The following is a 27,374-nucleotide window of genomic DNA, read 5'->3' on the forward strand; positions in this document are numbered from 1 at the left end:
GGGGGGGGGTGGGCAGCATCATGCCACTGGCATGGTGCCTGTGTAGCTGCCCCCACCACTCGCTCTCTTTGGACGGGGCCTGCGGCAGACCGAGCCTCTCTCCTCTGTCACTCTGTGGAGCTGAGATTCATCTCAGCCGTGTGTGTGTGTGTGTGTGTGTGTGTGTGTGTAAACATGTAATTAATGCATGGAATATCTAAACAGTTATTAATGAACATGATTGTAACCACTGCTCTGTTTCTTACTTTGGACTGTTATCAGCCTGTTCTTTTGTTTTGTTCTGATTTGCCCACTAAAATCATTAAAACCACTGTCTGAGAGTAAGTCACTGTGTGATCCAATTTGCATTTGCTCTTCAATGATTTAATTTAGCCTGGAGGCAGATATGAACTTCAAGGCCTTTTCTCTTCCCTGTCCAGGTTCTGTTCGAGTCTTCCTCACCTCTGAAGGCTCCCAGTTTGTTTTTGGGGTTCAGGCTACTCGCTTTGTAGAAATAATAATACTATTACTAGAGTTTTCTATATATTTTCTATATTATTTATTTTTCTGTAGTATGTAGGTCTAGTTAAAAATCAATCATGGAGTTTCCATAAGTATCCCAAGTAACTGCAGCATTATTGCAATGAAATATTAGAACTCATTAAAAGTAATGAGTCAGAATGGGATTCATTTCAGTCCTATTCTGGGGCAAAATCAGTTTGAATTGCAAAACCCAGATAACTGCATCGGACTCTCTCTCTCCGAAGATTTTTTTATTTTATTTATTTTTTAACTTTTAGTAAACCTCATAATGTTTATCCAAATCAAGAAGAATAATTTACAGAGTTAAAACACAGTTTGACACTGGTGAGAAAAAGTCAGTCAGTCTTTAGTGTTTGTCTCCTACACAAGGTTATGGAAGAAAACTTCTTCACCTCTGCAGATGTCATCATTTATACATTAAAGAAATAATACACGAAGGAGAGGAGGGGAAGATGCCGCCTAAAGGGGTTTCTCACCGTCTCAGTTCAAAGTTTTAACCGTACAAACCTCTCACCTTGTTCCATTCTTTGTAATTTCATTCAACACTAACGATTTTTAATTTTGCTATCCACCAAATCCAAGACTCAAACAAGGAGCCGCTCCACATCTTTGCCTTTCTTCTCTTTGCTTTCATTTTCTTTTTGTTGTCGTAAACGTGCGTATCTCTGCCAGAAAGCTCCATATGTGTTTCAAATATTTCTTCTCTGTTCTCTGTCAGCTGGATCCTTCACTGGAGGCCAAAGTGAACATCGAGAAGCAGCCAGTCATACTGGAGGAGGAGTATGAGGTAAGGAGAGACAGCTTGAGACCTTGGGGGTGAGGGGGAAGTAGATGAAAGAAACTAACCAGCCTGGTCTGTCTGCAAGACAGTGCAGCTGGTAAACAATATGTGCTTTTGTAGGATGTCATCAAATCCTACAAAAAATGGCTTTTTGCCACATCCCCTGGTGTTCTCCAGCTAATGGCTCTTGCTCAGGTGTTATCACATGATCTAAGTACAGGGTTTTTGTCATGTGATAACAGGTGGTTGTGCATGGTGACCTGTTATCAACACAGCAGGAGCCAAAAACAGTAGAGATGATGTGACAATTTATATTGGTCTATTAGTACCATTATTCGAGTGTTTAAATATATCTCTTGGTAGATACTGTAACATTAGCGCTGAACACTTTATGCCCAAATAAAGGACAGTTCTGTTGCAGTACTTCATTCAATTATTTGAAAACATTATTTGACCTAGGTCTGTAAAAATCAAGACAATACTCACACAAGTCCACTTTTCTCCCAAATATTGTCTGTCTTAAAGAAGACAACAATATAATTTAAATATGGGGATAACTGCACATTTTCAGAAAGCCTCTCCCGGAGGGCAAGTGGAGACTGAGTTTTGGATTGTCAGATTCAGAAATTTACATAAAACTGAATTTTTTGAATATTGAATTATCTGCACCCTGAAGTTTAAACCTCATCATTCACCTGTTGTTTTTCTTCCCCTCTGTCTCTTCCTAGAAAATGAGGGAGTTGAATTTGGAAGAGTGGAAGAACATCCGTGGTCCTCGTCCCTGGGAGGACTCCAGAGAGTATCAGGAGCAGCAGCGATCCAAGCAGAACAAAAAAGACTGAGGCTCATGGACGCCATGCTGAACAGACTGAACACACACTGCAGCAGGACGGGCCAGACAAGAATGGATGGAGTCTGTGGTGAAGACGCCACAGAGACCAAATTATCCCGGATGCTGCCACTTCAGGGCTTGGCCTCAACTTGTTTGGCCTTGGCTTGTGTTGGACTTGAAAGTTAGGAAATGTGAATTGTTGTGGTCTCTTCTGGATGTTCACGGCTACTAGTGGTTACAATTATGCCACATGAGCTCAAAACCTTGAAATAAGTTCAAGGTTGCCCATAAATTTAAAGAAGTATGAGTTGCTTCTTGTAGTTTCATACACAAAATTATAAAGCAGTCAGCTGTTGGCTGGTTGTTCTCCAGTGTGATCAGGAGGTTGTAATAAAATCAACCAGTAGGTGGCACATCTGTGTCCTGTTGCACCATACCTTCCCCACAAAAACCAAGAAGGGAAACAAAAATATATCAATATATATAAATATATATATCAATGTATGATTTCCATGTCCCAATAAATTATTGCTATTGATCCAAATTGTTACTTTTAGTTTCATTTTGTTTTTGATAAAAGCTTGTAGATGTGGTGAGTCTTTCTTTACAACTGTATCACATTGATTTACCAGTTGAAAGTATAAAAGAATAAATAACACAACAGTCCAGCCTTTCCTCAGGCTTTATAGGTCTCGACCGTAATCTGTTTCTCTGACAGTTATTACTTTGCAATGCGGTGGATTTATTACGTTTATAATGGAAATAGTATTACCTTTTGCTTTTTTTGTCCTACAAAACACAAGAACATGATTTTTCGCTGTATGCTGCAATGTCTTCACATCAGTATGTATAAGTAATGTATGTTCTGTCTCGCCTCATTCAGCTTGTGAAACAGGGATGTAATGCATATTCTTCAGGTCCAGAGTTCTCCATGACAGTGTCTCGGGATACATTTTCTGTAATCACATTTTTTTATGTTCATGATATTTGAGTCACTTTAACACCTAGAGTTTCTCAGGCTCAGATATTTATGTGAAACAAACAACAGCTCATATGTGAGGATTTTTTTTTTTTTTTCCATGCACAGGGTTTACAGAGATGGATCTTGTTTGGGGTGGTACTTTGTCATTGGTTGTTTCCGTTTCAAGCAGAGCTGCCGTGAAGTAGCAATTGCCTCTAATCCACCAAACAGATCTGAATGACAAAGCGGAGCAATCAAGTAATTTGTCACAGGATTAGCAGATCACATCAAGGCTCTCTTGTCAGGCTGTGTGTTGATAAAAATGTTTGGTGTTTCTGACGAGGCCTCTCTACATTTAGCGTATCCACATGTTGGTGCATCTGTAATCTTAGAGGTGAATCACACACTTATTCTGGATGCTCCACAGACTGCCCCTGGGCTGTTTTTCATTAGATACACACCGCCTGAAAATCAAAGTTACAGCGAGGACGCTGCAGTTTCGAATTGTGGGAAAGAAGAAATATTGAGTTTGATGATAATCAATAAGCCAATGTTGAACTGTTCTTAGGAGAATGTGGCTTATACTGTAATGTTTGCTGCAGTGGTGGAAGAAGTACTAAAATGTTTTACTGAAGTAAAAGAAGCAATAGCACAATTTAAAAATATTCTATTAGAAGTAAAAGTCATGCATTCAAAGTGTTAATCATTTAAAAGTTCTGTAAACGATATTCTAAACAATAATATAGCAAAAAACAACAACTATTGTTTGTTTAAAGATATTGTGGAGTAATGGTGTCCTGAGCAGAGAATAAACACACTCCCTCTTTTGGTTTTGGTATCCAGGACAACGGCGTGTGCATGTTAGTGCATGTGAGTCCGTCCTGTTAAACTGTTGGCCCACACATAGGTACCGCCCACAGGGAAGATGGCACCTTACACTTCACAGCTTTCAGGTGAAAGCTACCTTTCAGAATTGCCTTCATTGAAGAGACCACGTTTTCCTTAAAAAAAAAAAAAATAAATAAATAAAAGGCCTCAGACCAAAATGGAGATAAGACGAGCACAGGCGAACTAGCCATGGGGACTACCAGCTCAAATCCTGTCTTCCGGTCGACCATCAAAACATCCAGAAAGATTTTTTTTTAAGTTTTTACCGGCTGTCACTATCTTCACCGGCCATCTCTGTGTTCCTGTGACTCGTGCGACCCTTCCCAGAGGAAAAGTCCAAGGCTGAATTTCTTTCGTAGTCCAACTGTCGCGCCAATACTGGTCTGTCTTTACGGAGATGGGGAGAACTACTAGCTGCTAAAGACCCCCACCTTGACTTGGACCCGGTTTTTCTTCTCTTCAATGTTTAAGTAAGTTGATGGCTACGTAATGTCACATGTCTGTTTTCATTAGTGACCGGCTACCAGCCAGGCATGATAAAGTTAGCTAACTTGCTGTTACGTTTGTTATGAATGTCTTCGGGCAACTGTTGCTATCGCTAGCTGGCTAACTGCTAGCATTGCCTCGGGGCATATCACGGCAATGCTAGTGGGCTAACGACTGTGCCTGGATTGTTTAGGTTGGCTCTCATGGACACAGGGTACCTTTTTATTCAGGTGTGCTACTTGTTGTGTGTTTAGTGGCCGATTTCACCGGACTTCGTAACAAGAAGAGAGAGAGAGGGGTGGGGGGTATAGACTTATTATCAGTATGCAAGTAGAAGTATTAGCTGGATTGAGTTACAGCTCATTTTTAACTTTTCTGTACAGGACTACAACTAATATTATTTTATTATAAAATTATTTGGAACATGGAATGATCGCCTGATTATTTTCTCAATGAAATAAATAATGAATAAATAAATAAATAATAATAAATATATGAATAAAATAATGAGAAATGCTCAGCACAATTACCCAGAGCTCAAAGTGAAACCTTAACAATGTTTGTTTTGCCAAGCTTATAATGGAAACAAAGTATTAGAAAGAAAAGCAGCAGATCCTCACATTTTAGATGCTGAAGCCATGAAATCCACCCTGCTGAGTTGTCCTGCAGCACAACACTGAAAAGCTGCCAGTGCCAAGGTTTGCTGTTCTGTAGCTGAGGGCTGAGATCTGACCTATGACCTCTGACCCTCTCTGGGCAGGAGGATGGGGTAGGTCAAAAGAGCATTTTGTTACAGGAATCAATAACAGCTCACGCTGCTCTTTAATGTGATTTAATGCACAAGAAGCTTTGTGGATTAAGCAAATACTTGTACATGCAGTCACTTGTCTGCAGAAGTATAAGCCTACATGCTGTTTTCACCCCAGTGATGAACTGATATTTAGTGGTTGAATTTCCCTCAGTTTGATGAAGCAACACAGTGAGTGGGGTTTAACCACAGACAATAGTTTGGTCTCTGAAATGGTGACAGTTTCCATTAGAATGCAGTGAGATGAGCTTGAGGAAGTGGATGACCTTCAGCCTGCTTTTACAGCAAATCGTAACGCACATCAGTTTTACTCTCAAAAGTATTAATTGAATTCAAATTATTTTTCCTTCAGTGCCTCCACTTAACTTACACCCATTTCATACCACCTCCCATGGTCTGTATTATGATTAATGATAAATAAAAACATCTGGGTAGCCAATGGGTATAACTTATGGAAAGGAAACTATGTGACCACTTAAAACAAGAAAGGGTGGTTGACTTTCTGGCCTCTTAAAGTAACCCTTTCAGCTATAACCCTTCAAATAATTAAAACGTGCTGGCTTTCATGTGGCAGCTTTAGGATCCTTCAGGACAACTCAAATCAGCATGTACATAGTCGCTGATGATTTGTTTCCCGTCGTTATAATGAAATATTTCCTAAATTGCTTTTAAAAACTCACCCAATCACATCTCTTTCCAGAAACAGTGTCCCTGTTACTTTGGATCAGAGGTTTTCAAACTGAGTCTCACCTTCCAAGTGGGATGCGGGAGAGCTGATGGGGAAGGAGGGACAGGTACATGTAGGATTTCTAAAGACAACAGGAAGTTAGTTATTGTAGCTCAGCATCTGGTTACGCCGGCTTACCCACATGGTCAGCAGCTGCAGCAGGATATAAAAGGATATAAAAACCCTTATCACCTAATTGCTGCATCAAAATTTGTAGCCTACTCCTTGATGGACTAATAACTCAGTCAAATTTGAACACATAGACATGGTGCACGTATTTTTAGATCCAGCGTGGCTTCCACTTTCTGAGAATATTATTATTCACAGATTATTCATAATATTCCATGAATAAACATCCATTCATTCGCTGTCCAGAATTCGCCTGAGAATCATCGCATTTTCAGGTTTTCTTCAGTCTCAAAGTAAAACAGTGAATGAAATTTTTTCACAGGGCGTTTGTTGTTTGACGTATGTTTCTCCATATTCTGCAGATGAAATGAACTGCGCTTTAAACTAAATACTCCTTGTTTAGTAATTTTTCAGTCCTGTGTTAAATGTACATCACATGGTATTTATTTAGCTGTGTGTTTGTGTGTGTGTTTGTGTGTTTGTGTGTTTGTGTGTTTGTGTGTGTGTGTGTGTTTGTGTGTGTGTGTGTGTGTGTGTGTGTGTGTGTGTGTGTGTGTGTGTTTGATGAACCATCCGTAACCTCACTAATTGTGCAAAGCCGTTCTGCCTCACAGCTTCTCTATAGAGCCCACTTTAAATGAACCATGTGAAGGAGACTTGAGAGCTCTGTAGCAAAAGATATGTTTCAGAACACTCCAGTTCTATGGGTGTAGTCGTCACAGGCCAAAATGGGTCAATCCTTAGGGCCTTGCTATTGTAAGTGACCTGTCAGGATGCATGATGAGCTGGAGTCCTAATTTGAAAAAGGCCCATCCCTTCACGTGCTGTTCAATTTTTCATTTGAAAATGCAAGAAAACGTTGTTAAATATTCATTGGACGAGGCTAAAAATGGGGAAATGAAATTCAATATTTACCAAGTCGTTCTGCGAGCAGGAGAACTAATGAAGAATCATGTAGCTGGTTGAAATTCTGGGCCCTATGAGAACTGGGCTTCTGAAACACTACATAATCCTTAGCATCTTTCAGTGGCCCCATGCAGCTCTGGAGCTCCTGTATCATTCAGATTTGGCCGCTCGATCTGCAGCTCTGCGAGTAGGTTTTTGACATGAATCAAATCAAACCGCTGCAGCCACATCATCTCGGCTCTGATGTGCAAACACTCAACAGACGAACCAGTCTGCACTCGGTCTTTTTGGCCCTGAGTGAATGAAGAAATCCCCCCTCCTAAACACACTCTCACACACTCCAGATGATGATTAATTACCACTCACAAGAAGACATTTTTCACAAAGATTGGCGACACGATCATTCAGCTCAGTGAGGAAATACAAAATACTCTGTGACTCGTCTGAGGATTTCCTGGCGAATCCTCAAACAACACTATATTTAATACATGTATTAGTGTTTATTATTATTTCCTTAATGTGATGTTTCCTTTTAAAACGGGCTGTTGAGGCAGGACATTAGACAGTGTGAGGCCCACCTTGACTCTAAACCAACAGGCTTTTTAGTTTGACGGGTTGTGTTGACTTCATTAGTTGGACTCTGAAGTCACACCCACTAAATTACTGAAGACACACTCCTGGTTTCATTTGATCTTTTTAAAGCTTCAATCCTTAAGTTTAGTTGGTTTTTACAGCATCAAAGGTTTTTATATGTAGACAAATGATACAATCTGTTTGACAAAGTCAGTTTTGGGTGGAGGAGTGGGAAGCAGCACCGCTGTCTGCCACTGCCGTACACTGAGGGACGAGCAAGGATAATACCAATATCAATATTTAAGAGTTTTAAAATGATGATGATTATTGATATATCAGCTGATAGACATTTCTTATAAACCAATGATGTAATAACCAAAAACACATTTTTGATAAGAATAGCCCTTAACTTAGATATACTGTATACTGAATGGGACAATTTACAGTGTGTATCAGACAACATATACAAAGATAATGTCACCTTTGTATTATCACAGAATTATTATTCTTACAGATTATGTTTTAGTTATCATATCGCATATTTCAAGAATTTGTATACTATGTTGTATATAAAGTATAACCAAATGTGTACAGGCTATTGGTGTTAATTAGTTGATTTGACAAACATCAACAGCAGTTAAAATTATTTGTCAATTATCAGTGGTAACACTTTAAGTTCCCTTATTTAGCATTTATTAGAAGTATAAAAACATAAAATAAATGGTTTATAAAGCACTATAATGACTTAAGACTAACTCAATTAACTTGAGTCGCAGCCCTGGTGTGTATTTGTGTGTTTTTATCAGACCCTTGTCCCAGATAGTAAAACAAAGTCACTGAAGCTGTGGTCAGCGAGAGCCTCAACCTTCCCGACCCGACTGACTCGCTGAAATGTCACTTACAGAGAGCTGCAGAATCAAACGAGGAAAAATAGACTTATTCTACATGGAAGGAGGGAGGAAAGTTAGCGGGGAAATGACCCCTGTGTTTATTTTATTTAGGCTTTCTCTCTCCCTCTCTCTCTCTCTCCCTCCCTCCCTCACTCTCGCTCTCTCATTTCATTTCTATAAATAGACAGACGCTTGGCAGCTGAGGGGTAGTCCACGCAGAACAAATGCACCCCCTGGCTGTTTCACTTCATTCCCCACATAATGAGCCAGACGGAACGCGCACAGATCGCTGCCGTCACTTCCACTCTCCCCAGGACCGAGGCAGGGGCCACACGTCGCCATGGAGACGTGGCTGTCGGGCAAAGGGGGCCCGAGCGTGCAAAGCCGAGACCCCTCAGACGAGCCGACCTCTCCGCCTCGATCTCCCGTCTTCTCGCAGTCCCTTCCTTTTGACTCTCTTCCCTTCATCCTTCCTTTCTCTTTTCATTCAGCACCATAAGGCACGGGGCAGATGAGTAGATCAGTGTGAAGTCCAGTGCCCTGCACTCATCTTCACTGTTTCTCTGATGTAATGGAGTCAGTGTGGGTATTCCTCTCTCACCCATCTTCCGCTGCAAATGTATTCCAGACCAGTGAACCACTGAATGCTCGGCTCCAGTAGCTGCAGCTGCAGAAGTGGCACTCTCCATAGACAAGCTATACTATGTGTGTGCAAATACCGGTCTCTGTGGATATTATTTGAGCTGAAAATACATACAGTGTGAAAGCTTAGCGCAGGGCTCCCTTCTATCTGCAGTGCACTCTGTATATTTATGGACTGTCAGGGTTTTATTTGAGGAGAGGATTTATTGGTGCAGGGGATGGTCAAGGTTATGTAGCGTTATATGGAGAATAACCGGCTCCTCTCCTCAATATGATTATGTACATATCCACCCATCAAGGTGATGCATGCAGGTCTGAAAGATGGGATGACGGAGATGTTGTGATGCAGTGGCTGCGAAACCATTTTGGTCACTGACCCCTTAAGATGAAGATGATTGTAGATCTCACATGTAGTTTCACTTTGGTGGACTTTGACGTGAGTCTGTGCCACGGGCCAGCTGCAGAGCGTCTTGGCGGAGCTGAGCTGTTGAGGGAACACAGGACTGAAGACTTGAAAATTGAGGATGCTATCACATTGGCTGTGTTGCACCATCGTATATAGACCTGCTCCGCTGAAGCGCAAAGAGCTCTGCGAAGATCTGCAGCAAAGTTTGTAGTAGTCGTAACACGGGAGTCAGTGGTACAAAGAGACATCATGAAGGGTTAACTTTTTTTTCGTCCAGTTAGTTACCAGAGCACAGATGGACAATACTGCTTCCAGCACCATCTCAGGCTTATCACCAGGACGCGTGAATGAATTTTGCTGTGCCGCTTTCTGGGCCGACAAGGCACAAAGAAACAAGAAAAACCACTAAATTCATCATGTTTATTTTTCGGACTTTTCTTTAATCTTTGACATGTCGTAGTTTTACTGACATACTGTCATATAGAAGGGAAATCATTCTTTTATTGAACTTCTCACAACTCATAGATGTGATAAGGAGTTGCGTGTAGACAAGGCTTTGTATGAAGAGGTCACGAGTACAAAATTTTATGAACCACAGTAGCAGGAGCACCTTCGGGAGAGAGATTTTGTTGTTTCTGTTTTTCTTTCAAGTTGTGAACACCACATATGAAATTGGATTCACCTGCGTCCCACTGGGGTAAAGGCTAAAATGTCTGAGACAGATATTTTAAAAAATCAAGCGAATGAAACCAAAAGCTTTTGCATGACCAGAAAGGACTAGTGGTAAGTTAATGAACTGACCCTTCACAACATATTTTCATTTAAGCTAAGTGTTGCATCCCTCCGCGCCATGCATCACTTTTTCCCGACTCGGTGCTTTGCTCTGTGTCTGACCCCCCCCACCATCACACCACCCTCCAAACACACACTTTCACTGGTGACAGGAAGGCACCCTCCAGATTCAAGGTCTTTAGATCCTGATGTGAGGTGACTCTTTACCTTTCTCATTTCACAACTTCACTATTCATTACTGACCGTCGTAAGTGGACGTCGCCCGAGGGGTGATGTCAGTGTTAACTCCCCTGGTGACCTCCCCCTCCCTCCCTCGTCTCTCTCTCACCAGCCAGGCCCTGACAGTTTTTTTTTTTCCACTGAAGTTGTTGCAACTCGAGCCTACAAATTATCAGCATGTGCAGAGTGCCGAACGCAGCACGGGGAGAGAGGGAGAGAGAGAGAGGGAGAGAGAGAGAGGGAGAAAATACAAATCACAAAGTGCAAGTGCAGCACTATTCTCTTGTGCTATGCTGTATCGTTCCCTGCTCCAGATTTTCTGCTTCTGCTGCATGCCAGACGTTTTAGTGAAACTGATCCGGGGCCTCGACCGTCGTCGGGCATACTGAGGGGCAAACGGGAAGGAGAGGGCAGGTGAAGTTGCTTTATTCTCACGGAATCAATGCATCCAGTCAGTTTCAGGGCTACGGCCATCAAGCCCACTCCCGTCCTCGTGAGTGCCGCTCCGCTCAGTGGGAAGCACGGGCAGGCCCGCTGTGTTGATTTCAAGTATAATCCATTAATCATCACTGAACTCATGCAGGAGTTTGATGAGAGAGGCAAGAGCAGGCATTGAATTCCAATCATAGGACGCATGCTGGCTGCAGGTACGCTTAAAGAGTCTGCACATCAATCTGTCCAGTGTATTCTCTGCCTCCACCCTTTCCCCTGCAGATAAGAAAACTTCATTAAAACATCCAACCATATTCTCCATACTAATTACAGCATTACATGGAGGGGAGTGGAGGATGGCGGATGGGTGTGGTGGTGGTAGTGGTGGTGGTGGTGGTAGTGGGGGCTGCCTGACCAGATTGGCCCGTCTCAACCCCCCCGGTCCATTTGGGAAGTGATTGTTTTTGAATTTCATATTTGAATTTAACAAGCATGGAAATCTGAACAGGCTAATAAGATTCTGTGCCACAGTGCCGGACTATGTAATTAAAATCGGACCCAATTGATTTTTTCCTGCTTTGCATATAGGCTCCATCCCAAAAGAAAAGAGACTCTGCTTACTGCAATGAGAAGACTGCGCCAAGTCTCTCCATGTTGTTTCTGGGTGGATTAATTATAATTCATTATTGATTAATTGCTAATTAATTTTAAAGACTTTTTAATACTTGTATTAATTTTACACACTGTTTGGTTTGCCCTGGGACTTTTAGGATCTTTTTTCACAATGCTTCAGGTCGGTGTTATGCTGTAATTAGAGGTGGTGGCAGTGTCAACATCCTCCCGCTTTGCTCCTGTCTCTGGGGCTTCGTCTGTCTTGTCAGCAGTGGTTATGGGTGATTGCGCTGCATCAAGGACTGTGTGCCCAGTGAAGCTCATTATCTACTGGCTACTAATGCATCTAACAGGGGGATGGAAGATCACTGGGTTGTGCAATGCAACTGCAAGAGGGGGCACAAAGAGACACAAATAGGATGGTGAGGATGCGCCTGAACTCTGGGAGCCACTTGAGCAGGATTTGTTTAAAGGAATAGTTTGACATTTGGGGTAGAAATTCTAATTTGTGTTAATTTATGAATGAATTTGTTTCACTTTTTTTTTTTTTTTTTTTTTAAATGTGTTTAAGTAAATTAACTGGGAGCTATGTGAGTATTTTTTCTCCAGGTGTTGTGACTTTCTGGAGTCTGGCAGGTTGGACAGAACCAGGCTAGCTGCTTCCCCCTGTTTTCTGTGTTTGTGCTAAGCTAAGCTAACTGGCTGCTGGCTATATACATATTTAATGGCGAGACATGAGAGTGCTATCTTCTCACTGTTGAACAGTTAGCTGCTTTAAAGGCTTTATGATGATTCATTAGCCCCATGGAGAGCCTCATGCTTAGCCCTACGCTTGTGGTCTGTGTTGCAGTATTTCAACTTTTTTCCTAAATTGTGTTAAAAGATATTTAGGTTATTGATCACAGAAATAACTATATGGACTGACACTTCAGTCTAGTATGGACTTGATCTAATGTTACTGCTGTGGAACATCCTAACAGAATCTGTGGCACTGATTAAAAACCATGCTCTAATTCAATTCAAAAAAGTCATCTGAAATGTTCTTTCTCAGCTTCTGTAAGACGTTGCATACAGTTCTCCAAATAACTTCCTGTTTGTGTGCATACACGCACATCTTAATATCGTAGTCATGAAGCTGCAAACTTTTTTTTGTTGGCTACTTCCAGAGTTTGTCATGAGAAGAGCTGTGCAGTGTTTGTCTGAAGGAGGAGTCATACAGAGTTTACAGAGGTTAAATAGCAAGTGGTTCCTTAATTACAATCTTTTTACTCCTCACAGCCCCGCCTCCCTCCCACTGTGCACAGTTGTCACGGTGGGCTGTGGGCCTGGACGATATTTATGCTTTGTGTTGCAGGTTTCTTCTCTCAGCTGATGGTGACGTAGTTGCGCGCCTAACCGAGCCTGTCTGTGTGACTTTTACAAATGGGGGGCGGAGGGCTGTAGGGCGCAACCATTTCACACCTCCACCGCGCGAGAAGAGGCCTAATATCAATAGTAATTATCCGAGGATGAGACTTCATAGATGAAGCTCATCTCCAGCGAATCACTGAAAGCTCCAGAAGCCGAGGCAGCGCGGGGGGAGACGGGTCGTGGCTGTTCCGATGGTGCGCAAAGTCCAGCTGACAGCCGTGGTAACTTAAAGAGCGGTGCGCACAGCTGAGCGCGTTTCTAATGTACGACAGTGTTTAATATTAATATCGGTGGGCCATTTCTGTAGAGAGGAGCCGGCACACAGGAGCTCTACAGCAGCGCCTGTTCCCACAAGAGCGACATCATAGATTTCCTGCGCTATCGCAGCGGAGAGAGGAGGAGGAGGAGAGCGCTGATTCACGGCTTGCAGGAGGAGGGAGAGCCGTGCGGACGGGCTCCGAAGATCCATTCCTACCAAGGGTGCAACCTTAAAATACAGACCCCCTCCCACTCTCACACACACATACACACACACCCTCTCCCCCTCCTCCTCCTCCCTCGTCATTGACAGCTTTGCGACCCGGTCAGTCCGTCAGACGGGGAGGATCTGGGGAGGAGGGCGCCAAGGCAGCAGAGGACGAAAAGCGATCACCTCTGGCCGGTTTGATACAATCGCCAATACCGAGCAGGCTGGGGGGAACCTGCCTCTCCGTACATGAGGACGACAAAGCGGCTTCACCGGGGGAATTTGGTCCGAGGAGCACGTTTGACTCCAGAGATCCAAACAGCGAGCTTATTTTGAGACTGTTGGCACGGCTGATCTGAACGGCAAAACAATAATAAAGGGGGCGGACAGGAGCTATTTCGCAGTCACTACATAAACTCCCCGGAATACAAATCCAGGTAAGGTTATAACGAACAACGCATGATGCAAACTCACTGATATTAAATCATCTGTGCGTTAATGAGTGATGCAACCTGGCGCACAGTCAGTGCTCAACACACGCAGGCTTTCTAATTAAACACGAGACAGATCACATCAGCCACATTAGATGTATCTCAAGATCCGTGTAGCTGCGAAACACAGTCGATATAGTCTTAACAGATGAGAGCGGGATGTGGTCCGTCACTCCGGGGCGCCTCGTTCTGCTCAGGCTGTAACCTGTCTATCCGCTCCCGTTGCCCCTCATCATTGTGCAGATATGATCCATTGCAACGGGCTGAAATGGATTCGTGATACTGTCTAATGGGTGTGCCATTAAAATAATTGGCGTCTGTCAACGCAAGTAACGGATACCGGTTGTTACAGCACCTCCGAGCCGTCCCTGCTGCTGATTGGCTGAGCACCTGGATTCCCAGTTTTTATATATGAATTTTAATCTCGTATTTTTTTTTTTGCTTGTATTGTGGTTTCCCTCGCACGGCCTGCCACTGTTTACGTTTTTATTCTGGGGCCAAGTGTTTCCTGATGTCAGTCATGTATAGGCCTGTTAATTTCAGCAAAGACACAATAAAAGCATCTACACACGCAGGCCTATATGCACCCTATAAGTTACAGTGCGGGCCTATGGGTGCTCCAGCAGGGATTCCCCCCTCAGGTAGCACTGACATCGGTGTAGTGAGCGAAACAGCCTTCCGATGATTAATCAGGAACAGCTGAGGCTCTCTGTGTCTCTGCTGAGTCCATGTTTACGCGCATCTCAAATAGCCTCCTTAAACAAGACCCCCATCCCAAAATAGGGAAAGGGAAGGAGATCTGTGAGCAGCAGTCATAACGCTGTCTGCACCAGTCAGGACATACAGAAGGGTGTGCATGGTGCTTGGTCACTAAATCATTGATATGTACCTCCTCTTATTAAAATCCAAGGTTTTAATCTCAGAGTTAGACTCGTTATGGCTGCAACTAGGCAACATGTCTGTCGATTATTTTAAAGATTAGTCAAGTGTTAGGTTCATAACATAATGAAAAATGCTCATCCCAGTTTCCCAAAGCCAAAGCTGACATAATCAAATCGCTTGTTTCCTTCAACAGTGAAAAAGCAACTCAAATATATATTTAGTTTAATATCAGAAAATAAACTTGGGAATATTTTCATTCTCAAATCTGGAACCAGAGAACTTTTTAAAAATGGCTAATTATCATCACAGTTGCCTATTTTCTGTCGATCGACTAATTGATTAATCAGCTAATTATTCCAGCTCAGAGACAGATGAGTGTTTGATGTTCTGTTGGCCAGATGTTTTCTTGGAGGTTCCTCCCTGATCACAAAAGGTTGTAAAGCTTTAAACACGTTTTTTTTTTTTCCTAACACACGTATGAATTCCTGATTTTGATTAAAGTTATATTTACTAGAAAAATTCCCCTCTTACAGGATAAAAGTGCCTTAAGAGCTTGTAGCCCTATAGGAATTAAATCGGTGTGCACTTAAATGGAGAGTATTAATGTCCTCTGATGGTTGTCGTCATGCTGCTTCAGCTTTCTCCCACCTCGACACGAATTCAATTCAGGAAAAACATGAAATACATTTTTTTGAATTTGTATGTTTCAGTGTAAAATTTTTTACAAAATATTTGTAGTTTCAGTAAAAGAATATTTGCACAGGAACCTCCTTAAAAAAAAAAAATCAGTGAACTCTTTTATTAATGGATTTTTATTGATCTGTTTTATTAGCTGGGAGATACAGTATAGCCTATTAGTAAATGTTATAAAGATGGGTAAAATGAATGGCATTTTCATAGAGACCATATCCTCATACATGTTATTGGATTATAAATATTTGTGATATTTGATTTAGTAAATATCACTGAGTTCTACCTCTTTATATTTTCTGAAGAATAAAGCGGTTAGAAGTTGTGTAAATCGAGTTTAATCGGGTTCACCCCCAACTATTTGTGGTCGAAGAGGTCGGAGTAATTGGAATATGTCAGCTGCAATATGGCTCCTAAGTTCCTGTGCAGTTATCGTGAACAACTTTGTCTTTTCACTTGATTATAATACTTTTTGGTAGCTGCTTCTGAACAGTCGTGATTAGTCCCCGCATTCGCAACACAGAATACAATCCTTAAAACAGTAATTAGTATGCAAATTGTTTTGTGTAGCTCCTAATTTGAGGGTCACGGTTCTAATGGTGGTACACTTAGAGAAATGGGGTCGTTCACTCTCCGTCGCCAAACAGCACTCAGTGCAATCTGTGTTGAGATAGAAAGTCAATATTAAGATAGAAAATCAATAGGAAATCCTTGTGAGGTCATACACCTGAACAGACTGTCTGAGTGCTTTAATGTAATCATTTTAATGAGTTTTACGTTATGGCTTAAGATTATGTGTTTGTGTTTCTTAAATGAGCGATCAATCAATCAATCAGTCCATATTAGCTATAGTGCCAGCATTTATCTAACATTGCAATTTTGTTAAAAGATTGTGCAAAAGTCTTTTGTGGGTGTGGAACTTTTGAAAGTCAAAAAATATAACCCTGATGATGTCGCAAGAAGTGTGACTGTCTGCTTGTGTTAACCACTGCATGTTTCTGATGGCGGCAAAGTTTGTTGAGAGTGAAGACGAGAAGTTAACGAGGGACTGATCGAACAATCACTGATTGCCAATAAATTCAATAATGCGACACAGCGAAATAATGTTATTACTTGTTGTTATTATTTGTTACCTGGGAACTCCGGTTCTATAAATCCCACCTCTCGGTATCACAAAGTAAGTGAAAGAATGTAAACACAGTCGCTGTCAATTAACATGTGATCTGTATCTGGATGTCACATCTGGATAAGAAACGATCCATTTTAATGCATGGTGTAAATGCACCAAGAAAATGAATTGTGATCGGAGCGTGATCGGATCACATCTAGGGGTGATCAGGCTCATATTGTGATCAGATCTCAGTAATGCAATTTGTACAGTTTGACTAAACTCTTGAGAAAAGAAATATACCCACCAAATTAAAAGGTCACCTAACTCCGCCCCCTTCCTCCACCTCAAGCTGCCTGGAATAAACTACAAGTGCTGGCAGTAGCTGGAAAGTCTTTCCACAGAAAAAGTGACTTAAAAATGAATGATGCCCTTCCGTCGCATCGCTTCCCTCAATCTGGGACATGCTATGTTTGTCGACAACTTCACCAACCCTGTCTGACTACTTTGCATATTGAGATCTGATCAGTGCTGTCAGACTAATCAAGATAATGAGAACACCAGGCATAAATCCAAAGGCCTGTGGAACAGCTGCCATTATCCAGATAATGTATTCAGATACATTAATACCAGGTGGGGGCTTTAAGTCAAAATATAAGGTCTGATGTTGCTTTGATGTCGACCATTTTTCTTACAAGTCATAATATGGACAACAAAGTCACCTAGAAATTAAAGCAACGAAATGCAAGTTCTGGAAATCAAACTAGTGTCCCACCCCTCCCTCTCCCTGCTCGGTTAAACTCCTCCCAGCCCATCCCCTTCATCCTCATTTTATTCACCGTCTCAGCTGATGTAGGGGTCGGGAGCTTGCTAGCCAGTGAGGCAGCCATAGTGATGTCTTCCAGCGGTCTCGGTGCAAGTAGGGGTATGAGACCAGGAGTGTGTTCACATATTGATTGACAGCCGTGAGCCCCCACCGCTGACTTTAGCCTCCTCTGACTGGTTAGAAGGCCGAGACTCGCTCATAAAATTTAGAAGGGAATATCTCTGCACTGCTGCCAGGCTGTTCAGTGAGTCTGGGTCACAGAAGCGCTTTAACAGCGCTGCTCCACATTTAAGATATGTTTTGGAGCTAGAGCCAGGATGTTAGAGTGATTTTTTTTTCCCCCCTCTGTATATACCGGGTTCAGGCCTCTGAATATTTTGAGTTTTGGAGTACTGACCTTTCTGGCCACAGTAGTGGATAATGCCAGTATCCAGTGGAAACTGAACAATATGCTTCATTATCCTCTAAATTATGAAGCTGTAGGCTAGATAAAGCAGATCAATCATGAAATTAATGTTTTTAATAAACTGACTGTGATAATACTGTGTTGATTTTACCTGTGTGCTTTTACCACAAAATAAACAATATTAATTATTAACACTAACAGGCACTAAAGGTTGTTTAACTTAACCAAACTGCAGCAGCGAGTCTCTCCAAAGTCCACCGGCAGCAGGAATCAGGAGTAATAGCCACAGGATATCAAGCTAACAGGCTAACAGGCACAGAGTGTACTGTCGCAATCTGGTACATGAACGAATCTGGCGAGCCCCGAATCCCCCCCGAGTGGTCTCTTCGCTATTCTTATATGCTCTTATGGGCTGCAGTTCAGCATGTACAGGAAGTGTCGGGGGCAGCGAGTCTGTACGAGAACTGGTAGCAGCATCAGATGATTCGAGTCTACGGGTTTGTAGTACTGAATGGTTTCCTGCACCTGCACTGCTTAAAACTAAACTTTGTCACAGCGCTCAGTTGAGTTTGTAACACCATTTAGGGTTGTAATGCTCTCATTACAGTGAGTTCTGTAACATATAAAAGCTGAATAGGTGGGAGAAGGTGTGACCTTCTGTCTGTGCTGGACTTTAGAGAATAAGGATATGGCTATTTCCTGGAGGCAGTAAGTACCAGTGTAAACTGAATTCATAGTGAACTCACAAAAATACCAGTAGAAAAGATTTGTTAATTCATTTTGGGCCAGTACTATTTGAAGCTTACGTCAACTAAATAACTAAAGAGAAAAGTTACATACGGGAGCTTTTAGTTTGTATGATACTAATTTAGGTTGAGCTTAGAAATGTTATTGCTGTCCGGATTATAGTCACACCAGTGAAGTAGTGCGTTACATTTTTGTACTGCAGGCAGGTCATAGGGAGGTGGTTGTGGTGGATGCAGGTGTACGAGGCCGGACTCCGGAGACGAAGGTTCCTATCCTGAGTCCTGCATGGGGTTAGGTTCAGACAACAAACACACTTTGGGTTATGGTTAGGAAAAGATCACGGTTTCATTGTCAGTAGAACAAAGAAGTGGTTTTTCGTGCTTCAAGCCATCACAGACAGTTTGAAACCGATATCACAATCTTTAACCAACTACTCTGAGTAAATAATAGCCTACTTTATAAAAAAGACATTATCAGGGCAGCATTATGTTTTTTCTTTGCTGCTGCAGATTAATAGTATACACACGTAATTTCTCAGAGACAACATTGTCATGGAAGTTATGTTATGGAAATGCTATGAAATACTAAACTGCTGTATTATCCCTTTAATTCTGTCTTTTCGGGCCCTGGTAGGTTTTATAAGAGGATTAGTAGAAGTTGTAATGATGAAGTAGAAGTAGCAGGAGTAGTACCAGTAGTTTTAGTGAGCCAGTACATAGTAGGATGCTCTTAGTGATGAAATTAATAACAAGCAGAGGAACTAGTTGTGGTACATATTATATTAATATCAGGGCTGCAATGAGGGGAAATTGGAAAAGATGAGGAATTCATTTTTACATGCACTAAATTGATCATTTAAAATGATAAAAACTATTACTTAGGATAGTGCAAACAATAGTGTTTATAATATGGAAATGGGCACAACTATAGTTTACAGTTTCAAAATAATCTCTGAGCATGATTTTATCCAGCTTGTGAAATTTATAAACCTAATGGGAGCAGGCAGGAGGTATTACCAGACAATTGACTCCCTCTGTCCAGTGTTACTGTATGACCTTATATCTTTAAAATTCTCTGTGTCACTCCGGCAGTTTGCTCTTGGATTCGTGGGTATTTGGTTTGTTTGCCATTTTGTTTTACCTCTGTTTATCCAGGGTAGACTGACTGAGCACATTTTACTCTTTTTCATCACTGTCCTCCTTCCATACTCTGATAACACACATTCACGCATGAGGACACAAGAACCTCCCTCTGTCTGCGTTAAAGCTGCAGGAAATCACAGTGAAGTGTTGAAAGGATAGGCAACGTCAGGCTCATTTAAAGAAGCTACAATCAATATTTTTGTATTAACAATTGATCGTAAGACTATTTGCATGTGAAAAAGGTAGGGATGAACCCACAGACTCTGAAGTTCCCTTCAGCTTGACAAGGCTTTGAAGCGTCTTTTAGCTCATTGTTTTGATTTGGTTCACACCCACTGTTCTCATAGTGTTGTTTTCAACTAGCAGGCAGCTGTGTTTGAATTTAAGCAGCTCTAAAACGGACTGCACACTACTTTCCCAGCATCAAACGGTAGACAGACAAAGTTGGCTAAGCCAGCTGGTAAATATGATGTAGCATTTAACAGCTAGCGAGCCAGATATTTCCCTCAGGAGTTGATAGAGACCTAAACAGACCTAAAAAAAAGAGTTAATATTGGATTTACATTCATCAGTTCAGCAGAAACACTGAATGACAACAAACACATTTGCCATATTGACCTAAAATCACAGGTTTGATGCAGTAATCTCAAATCATGGTGCTTTTCATTCGACTGGTGTAAAAATAGAAAGGTCGAGTAAGGTTACAACAGCAGGCCGACCTAATTTTAGTAGGTCTGAAAATATAGGAGTTGATGTTGATCTGACACTTTAGATTCAGGTTACCCTTCCACCAGTATATCACCTAACAATTAAATAACCAGTCATTTAATCATTCCCGTCCCCAGGTTGTAACATACTGAAAGGCCCTCCCTAGCCTTTAAATCCTGGATGCTGCGTCTATTTCTGCCTCATTGCAGTTTCTGCTCATCCACCCTGGCTAGCCACCATGCAATAAAAAAGACAGGGGAGAAGCTAGCTGGTCAGCAGCACTGCTGCTCTGATTCTAAAACAGGAGAAACATTTCCCTCAGCCTCCCTGCGCCTACATTATCTTATTCATCCCTGCTGACAGTTATTCATCTTTGCAAATTAAACAGCACGTGTTAATAGCATTTTGTAACTGATTAACAGAACGGATGTACAGGTTTTTTTAAAGGGTTATTCTTGTAGGAGGCTTGCTGTGTTCAACTTTCAGATTGATTTTATAAAAAAAAAAAAAAAAAAAAGTCGAAACCAGTGCAAAACCTTTTTTCTCATTAAGTTACCTTTGTCACTCAATTATTTCCCTGTTGTTTTTGTTTGCGCTCAGCGCTGTCAGTTCTCACAGAGATTGCATAGCTGGCTCCTGTCCATATAAATGGCTCTGCTGATTCAGTTAGATTTAAAGTTCCTCGTCTCTGCCTCTGCTGCCGTTTGCTGTCATCCCCTCTTCCCTCCTCCGGATCAGTGTGCTGCTCTGCAATCAGCTTCTTTTTTTAACATCTGAGGAATTTAATTTCAAGCTGAGATATCCTCCTTTAATGTTTTATCACCTAAAAAAAAATAAAAAATAAAAAATGCGCTTCTGGAAGGACATATGTCTCTGAATGTTATTGCGGTTATGATCCCTCAAGAGGCATCATAATAACACTGCCAGTAATGCAATTATTTGTTCCTGTGAACCATTTAATTCGAAATATTAGAAATAATTTATTCCAGAATAGATTAATTGGTTTTCCAAATGCTTGAATTTGCACACAAGATGTTGACTGAAACTGGTTTAATTTTTTTTCTTCAGCTTTTAGGTGTGTGTTGGCCTTTGAACAGATGCGAGTGCTTCAAATATGCCAGCTCTTGTTTGACTATCCACACCTCCATTGAAAATTTTGTCAGCCATCCAAACTGGCTGGTGGTCCGTCTGGATGATATCATTTCCAAAAATATAACCTGGGAGTTCAAGTATCTGGAGTTATTTTAAGTGTTCAGATCCGTTGTACTTAGTAAGAGTTAAATCAAATAAGAAATCAGCATTACACGCCATAACATCTGCCATTTAATGGATGCTTTTATCCAAAGTGCCTTAAAGTGCCATGTGTATGTACTGTACATATTTTAGTGCAAGAGGCCCCAGAGGTAATCAACCCTTTATCCAGGAATCAGAACACAAGAATGCACTTTCAGGTACAAAATGTAAAAATGAGTCAAACTAAACAAAGCTGAAGAAAAAGCAACTGTCAAGGTAATAAAAGAAATGTAATCCTCCGGTGTATTCAGGAGGGAATGATTAACTCACACTGTCTGTATCTCTCTGAAGAGATGACTTTAATTCAGACTAAACTGCCTGTGCGCCTCATGGGCCCCAAAGGTGTGGTGAAAGCTTCAGAGTGGCCCCACCCAACCTCCCGAACCACTAAATAATCAGATACCACCGAAAAGAGAGCCTGAATAATAAATCCCCTGTGTCCCCTTTTAAGTTTGGTGTGGTTAAACTGTTCTTCGCTCTCTCGTTGCCTTTGGCCTCAGCTGTTAGCATCAAAAGAATTGTCAAGTCCCGTCTCACGAGAGCTGACGAGGTACGTAAGATGCTTAGCCTGAGCTTTTATGAATTCGGACAGTGTCTATGTAACGCTGCTCTCTCCGAAGCGGGAAGTGTGCATTTAGGGCTCAGTATATAATGAATTTGGACGGGACATCTGTACCCTTTGTTTTAGTTTGCCTCTTGACGGTCTCCTGCCTCCCCTCTGCTGTTTTTTTTTTTTTTTGCCAATGCGACATTTTGGACAGTGCTTAGTTTGGCAACATTGCACGCCTGCTGAGCGAGCTGTTTGGTTCAGAGCTGTGTGTGTATTACCCCTGAGATTTCAGACAATCACACTCAAATCCACATTATTGGGCGCATGTATCCACATCTTAACTGAAAATAAACTTTATGATTGGGAATGAGCCCACAGGCTATGATTTTATTAAACTAATGTTATCTACATTGTTCACATAGTGGTTTACAGACCTGAAAATCTCATGAATCTCTGAGCACGAGGAAATGCTTCCCAGCCCGCCTCTCTTAGCTAACATTAAGGTCTCATGACTGTGCTGTTTGTAAAGTAGGAGGCAGAAGCTCTTACAGAGGGATAGTTGGATCGTTTAAATTTGTGCACTCATATAAAAGAGACATTTCTTTCTTGCTTCAGACAGTGTGTGTTTTCCTCTCTGTGAAATACAAACACACAGTCGTACATACTTCTACAACTACTACTCCTTAAACTTGAGATTTAAAACTGTACGATTGCCTTGATTATTTAATTGTGATGTGACTGAAGTGAATGCATTGTACTGCATTGAGTAAGTACAGTTAATGTTTATCAAGCAATAGATGCATTAATTTATTGAATAAGACCCAAAGCGAACTGATGCAATTGTTTTATCACTGTTCTCCCCGTCTGGATGTTGTTTCTAACGTAAAAGATAAAGATGTAATATAACATCCATATAATCTCTATTGTTTCTGTCTGGTGTCTTAGGTGGTGGGTGGAGAAAAAGCACAGCCCAGTGCTGGATCCCAGAGGGACTGTCAGTGTGGTAAGGACCCTTGAGACGAAGGAGGGTGCATGGAGGGTTCAAGGCCTGTGAAGCCAGGGTCGTCAGCCTGCCTCTGGTTGGGGCTGGTCTCCGTGGCTGTAGCCTTCCTTTGTACAGAGGCCCGGACCACTCCGAGCCCTCTGCTCAGTCCCAGCAATGCCACCTGCGAGGGGAACTCCAAGTGTCACGCGGGGATCATCCTGCCCATATGGTATCCAGAGGATCCGTCCATGGGAGACAAGATCGCACGGGTCATTGTGTACTTTGTGGCCCTCATCTACATGTTTCTCGGAGTGTCCATCATCGCTGACCGCTTCATGGCGGCCATTGAGGTTATCACCTCCCAGGAGAGGGAAATTGTCATCAAAAGGCCCAATGGGGAAACAACCACCACCACAATCCGGGTGTGGAATGAAACGGTCTCCAACCTCACCCTCATGGCCTTAGGCTCGTCCGCCCCCGAGATTATGCTTTCTGTAATCGAGGTTTGTGGACACGAGTTCAAATCTGGCGAGCTCGGGCCCTCCACGATCGTTGGCAGCGCAGCCTTCAATATGTTCGTCATCATTGGCCTCTGCGTGTCCGTCATTCCCCAAGGAGAGGTACGCAAGGTCAAACACCTCAGAGTGTTCTTTGTCACTGCAGGCTGGAGCATTTTTGCTTACATCTGGCTCTACATGATCCTGGCTGTGTTTTCTCCCAACGTAGTCCAAGTCTGGGAGGGTCTGCTCACACTGGCCTTCTTCCCCATATGTGTACTCCTTGCCTGGGTGGCGGACAGACGACTGCTCTTCTATAGGTTCATGCACAAGAAGTATCGCACCGACAAACACAGGGGCGTCATCATCGAGACGGAGACTGAACGCTCCAAGGGAATCGAGATGGATGGCAAGATGGTCAACTCTCACTTCATGGATGGAGGTGCGGCCAGCAATCTGATCGGTTTGATCGAGAGCAAAGAGGTAGACGAGTCCCGGCGCGACATGATCCGCATCTTGAAAGATCTGAAGCAGAAGCATCCGGAGAAAGAGCTGGATCAGCTGGTGGAGATGGCCAACTACTACGCTCTCTCGCATCAGCAAAAGAGCCGTGCCTTCTACCGCATCCAGGCCACGCGCATGATGACAGGCGCTGGAAATATCCTGAAGAAACACGTGGCAGAACAGGCGAAGAAGAGCGCCAGCGTGCAGGAGGTGCACGTGGAGGAGCCAGAAGAGTACGTGTCTCGGATCGCTTTTGAGCCTGCTGTCTACCAGTGCCTCGAGAACTGTGGTGCCGCCATTCTGACCATCACCAGAAAGGGTGGCGACATCAACAAGACGATTTACGTGGATTATAAGACGGAGGACGGCTCGGCTAACGCCGGGGCCGATTACGAGTTCACAGAGGGTACAGTAGTGTTCAAACCGGGAGAGATGATCAAGGAAATAAGCATTGGCATCATAGACGATGACATCTTTGAAGAGGATGAGCACTTTTTTGTGCGCCTCAGTAATTTGCGTGTCCTGGAGACTGAGGACGAAGTGCTGTCCCCAAACAGTCTCCCGTACCCAAAGGCCATGCTGGGCTTCCCCGCTGTGGCCACCGTGACCATTCTGGACGACGATCATTCGGGCATCTTCACCTTCGAGAGCAGCTCGGTGCACGTCAGCGAGAGCATCGGTATTATGGAAGTGAAAGTGCTGAGGACTTCCGGAGCGAGGGGAACGGTCATTGTGCCTTATCGCACCATGGAGGGACTCGCCAAAGGAGGAGGGGAGGACTTTGAAGACACCTATGGAGAGCTTGAGTTCAAAAACGACGAGACGTGGTAAGACAGCAACTCTGTTTTTCTAATGGTTGTTGGGCAGTTGCTTTTCATTAATCTGTTGTTGGCGATTTATTATTGGCTATTATCCGATTTTTAATCACCCAAGGTTATTGAAAATGAAGTGAGTTTAGGAGTCATAAATAAGCAATTTTCTTTGTGTCCTAGTTTTTGTGTCCCATTGATTTGTGTGTTTTGATGTGGAATTGCAGTTTGATGGTGGTAAAACTGTCAAGAAGCGATATGATCGCTAGCTTCAAAGCTGTTCGGCAGTCTGCCAGATACACGTCTCATTCAGCGTTCGCTTTTGATACAAATAAGTTGTCTCTTTTGCTTCTTGACATCATTTAATTGAGAACATTCTTTGGTAACCTGTTCGTGCGCTGTTAGCACTCATCACTCTGTGAATTTTAAATGCTTTTTCTCTTTACATGCTTAGGCAGCGTACTCTCTCATCTGTGCGTACACTCTATATCCCCTTGTTTTCCTGTCAAGATATTTTGCTCTCATCAGAGCGCTTTGGTAGCGATCCTGTGTGTGTCGCATGCAATGGGGATTCAACTTTGGGATTCGTCACACAACCGTGGAAACAGGAAGTCCTTAAGTACCCCCACACCCCCACCCCCCCGCCTCTCTAATCCCTGCCGCTTTTGTTTTGTCGAACTTTGGGGGTTTATGCTTTTTTTCTTTTTCTTTTTCTTTTTTTTTATTGTTTGTGTTTCATGTCTACTTCAATTGAAATGAAACAGTACAGAGGAACAGAAACAGGATATTAAAAAAGAGGGAGAATTACACCAAAGGTCAAAGGCCAGGCTCGTGGTTCATGTAATAATCAGTACATGGCAGCCTTTTAAGTTAGTAGGTATAACATATAACATGAGTTATAGGACTGAAACTTACAGGGTGGTATGAGCCTCTGCGATTAGTACTAACGTCTTATGTAAATTGTGTATGTTATGTAGTCTTGTCAGCTGTACCATCTGTGTCCAATGCTGCACTACAAAAAGACTGGCTTACAACTGAGTGGGCATATTTGGCAGTGTTGCAATAATAGCAACACACAGTACCGTAGCACAAATGGCATCGGGGGCCATGTATCGTATGATACTCGGGCCTTTCGTCCCGCGCATGTGAGGCAATGCTCGGGGATACTGGCATGCGTACAGAATTGCGCCTCTTGAGAAATATCGATTTGTTTATTTCACAGCTTGCATCCGTTTGCATCTCACACATCAGTCTGCAGGCACTGAATCAAAGTGACATCCTTCCATGACATACCCCTCCCCCCCCACCAATCAGGACCCTCTCAGCACGCCGTGGCTGACTGGCAGTGTCTGTGCTCCAGGGTGTGGGTTCCTGAGGGCTGAGGCAGCCCAGGAGACCGGCGGCGGGGGAATGAGTGTCGGGGTGATCAGCATGCTCCTGGGGCCTGCTGAGCTCTCAGGGCTTTTGCTTGATTTATGTGAGAGACGCTTTTTGGGCCCGGCCTGAAGGCTGCCGGGGGAGTAGAGGGGAGAGATGTGGAGAATGACTATTATTATGAGACTGCTGTGATGTTGTTGGCATTGTGAGGGAATGCTGGTGTATCGATCTGTTTATTGTGTTGCACATTGTGCTGCGAGTTAGATGCTCTTACATTGCAGCAATTCTCCAATGTGAGAGTGCACAACTTCACATGCTGTGAATTGATAAATATAAGTAGTGATCTGGGAGAACAATCTGATTGTATGGTTACATAATTATTTCTTCAAAACACTTCAGCATAACAGTAAGGAACTGTGTTAAAGACATTATTGTCAGTTTTTTAATCTTACGTTTACATGAAATAGAAAACATGAGCCACTGTTGATAAATACTAGTGATCTGGGAGAAGAAATAATTGTATATATACTGTATATTCCCTCACCATACATTACAAAGAAGTGAAAATATCTGTCCAGAGGTAACAAAATGCACCTACCGATGGCTCTAAAGCTTGCTAACTATCACTACTTCTTTCCAGGAAACCAGTGTAGACTGGGGAAGTTACTGGTACATTACCTGTCAAATGTTGAATTGAAGATAATAGTGTTAATTAAGCAAGCAAGCAAAGCTTTATTTATATAGCACATTTCATTCCACGTGGAAGCACGATGTGCTGCACAAAGTTATTACGGAAGTTGCAACCACAAAACCATTTGTGGGTAATGTAAAGAATAAAACATTAGACACAAATTAAAACAAACAAATAAATTATGTG

The 27,374-nt window shown here is 42.5% G+C and overlaps 2 protein-coding genes across 3 annotated transcripts in view; both read left to right on the plus strand.

Moving 5' to 3' along the window:
* The window catches only part of cox16 (cytochrome c oxidase assembly factor COX16), a 4,481-nt gene extending 1,802 nt beyond the window's left edge, over positions 1–2,679 (plus strand). Inside the window, exons 3-4 of the mRNA XM_023421049.2 lie at positions 1,241–1,309; positions 2,032–2,679. Coding sequence (XP_023276817.1) covers positions 1,241–1,309; positions 2,032–2,145 — 183 coding nt within the window. The 3' untranslated portion in view covers positions 2,146–2,679. The remainder of the gene's footprint in view (positions 1–1,240; positions 1,310–2,031) is intronic.
* Positions 2,680–13,006: 10,327 nt separating this feature from the next.
* Positions 13,007–27,374, plus strand: part of slc8a3 (solute carrier family 8 member 3) — a 108,523-nt gene continuing 94,155 nt past the window's right edge. Inside the window, exons 1-2 of one of the 2 annotated variants that reach the window (XM_023420928.2) lie at positions 13,007–13,919; positions 23,271–25,138. In XM_023420928.2, the coding sequence (XP_023276696.1) occupies positions 23,358–25,138 (1,781 nt within the window). In that variant the 5' untranslated portion in view covers positions 13,007–13,919; positions 23,271–23,357. The remainder of the gene's footprint in view (positions 13,920–23,270; positions 25,139–27,374) is intronic. The other variant, XM_023420927.2, reaches the window with a different exon arrangement.

This window comes from Seriola lalandi, unplaced genomic scaffold (genome assembly GCF_002814215.2).
Source record: "Seriola lalandi dorsalis isolate HSWRI2012SDOR001 ecotype SW California unplaced genomic scaffold, Sedor1 jcf7180002054660, whole genome shotgun sequence".
Lineage (NCBI taxonomy): Eukaryota > Metazoa > Chordata > Actinopteri > Carangiformes > Carangidae > Seriola > Seriola lalandi.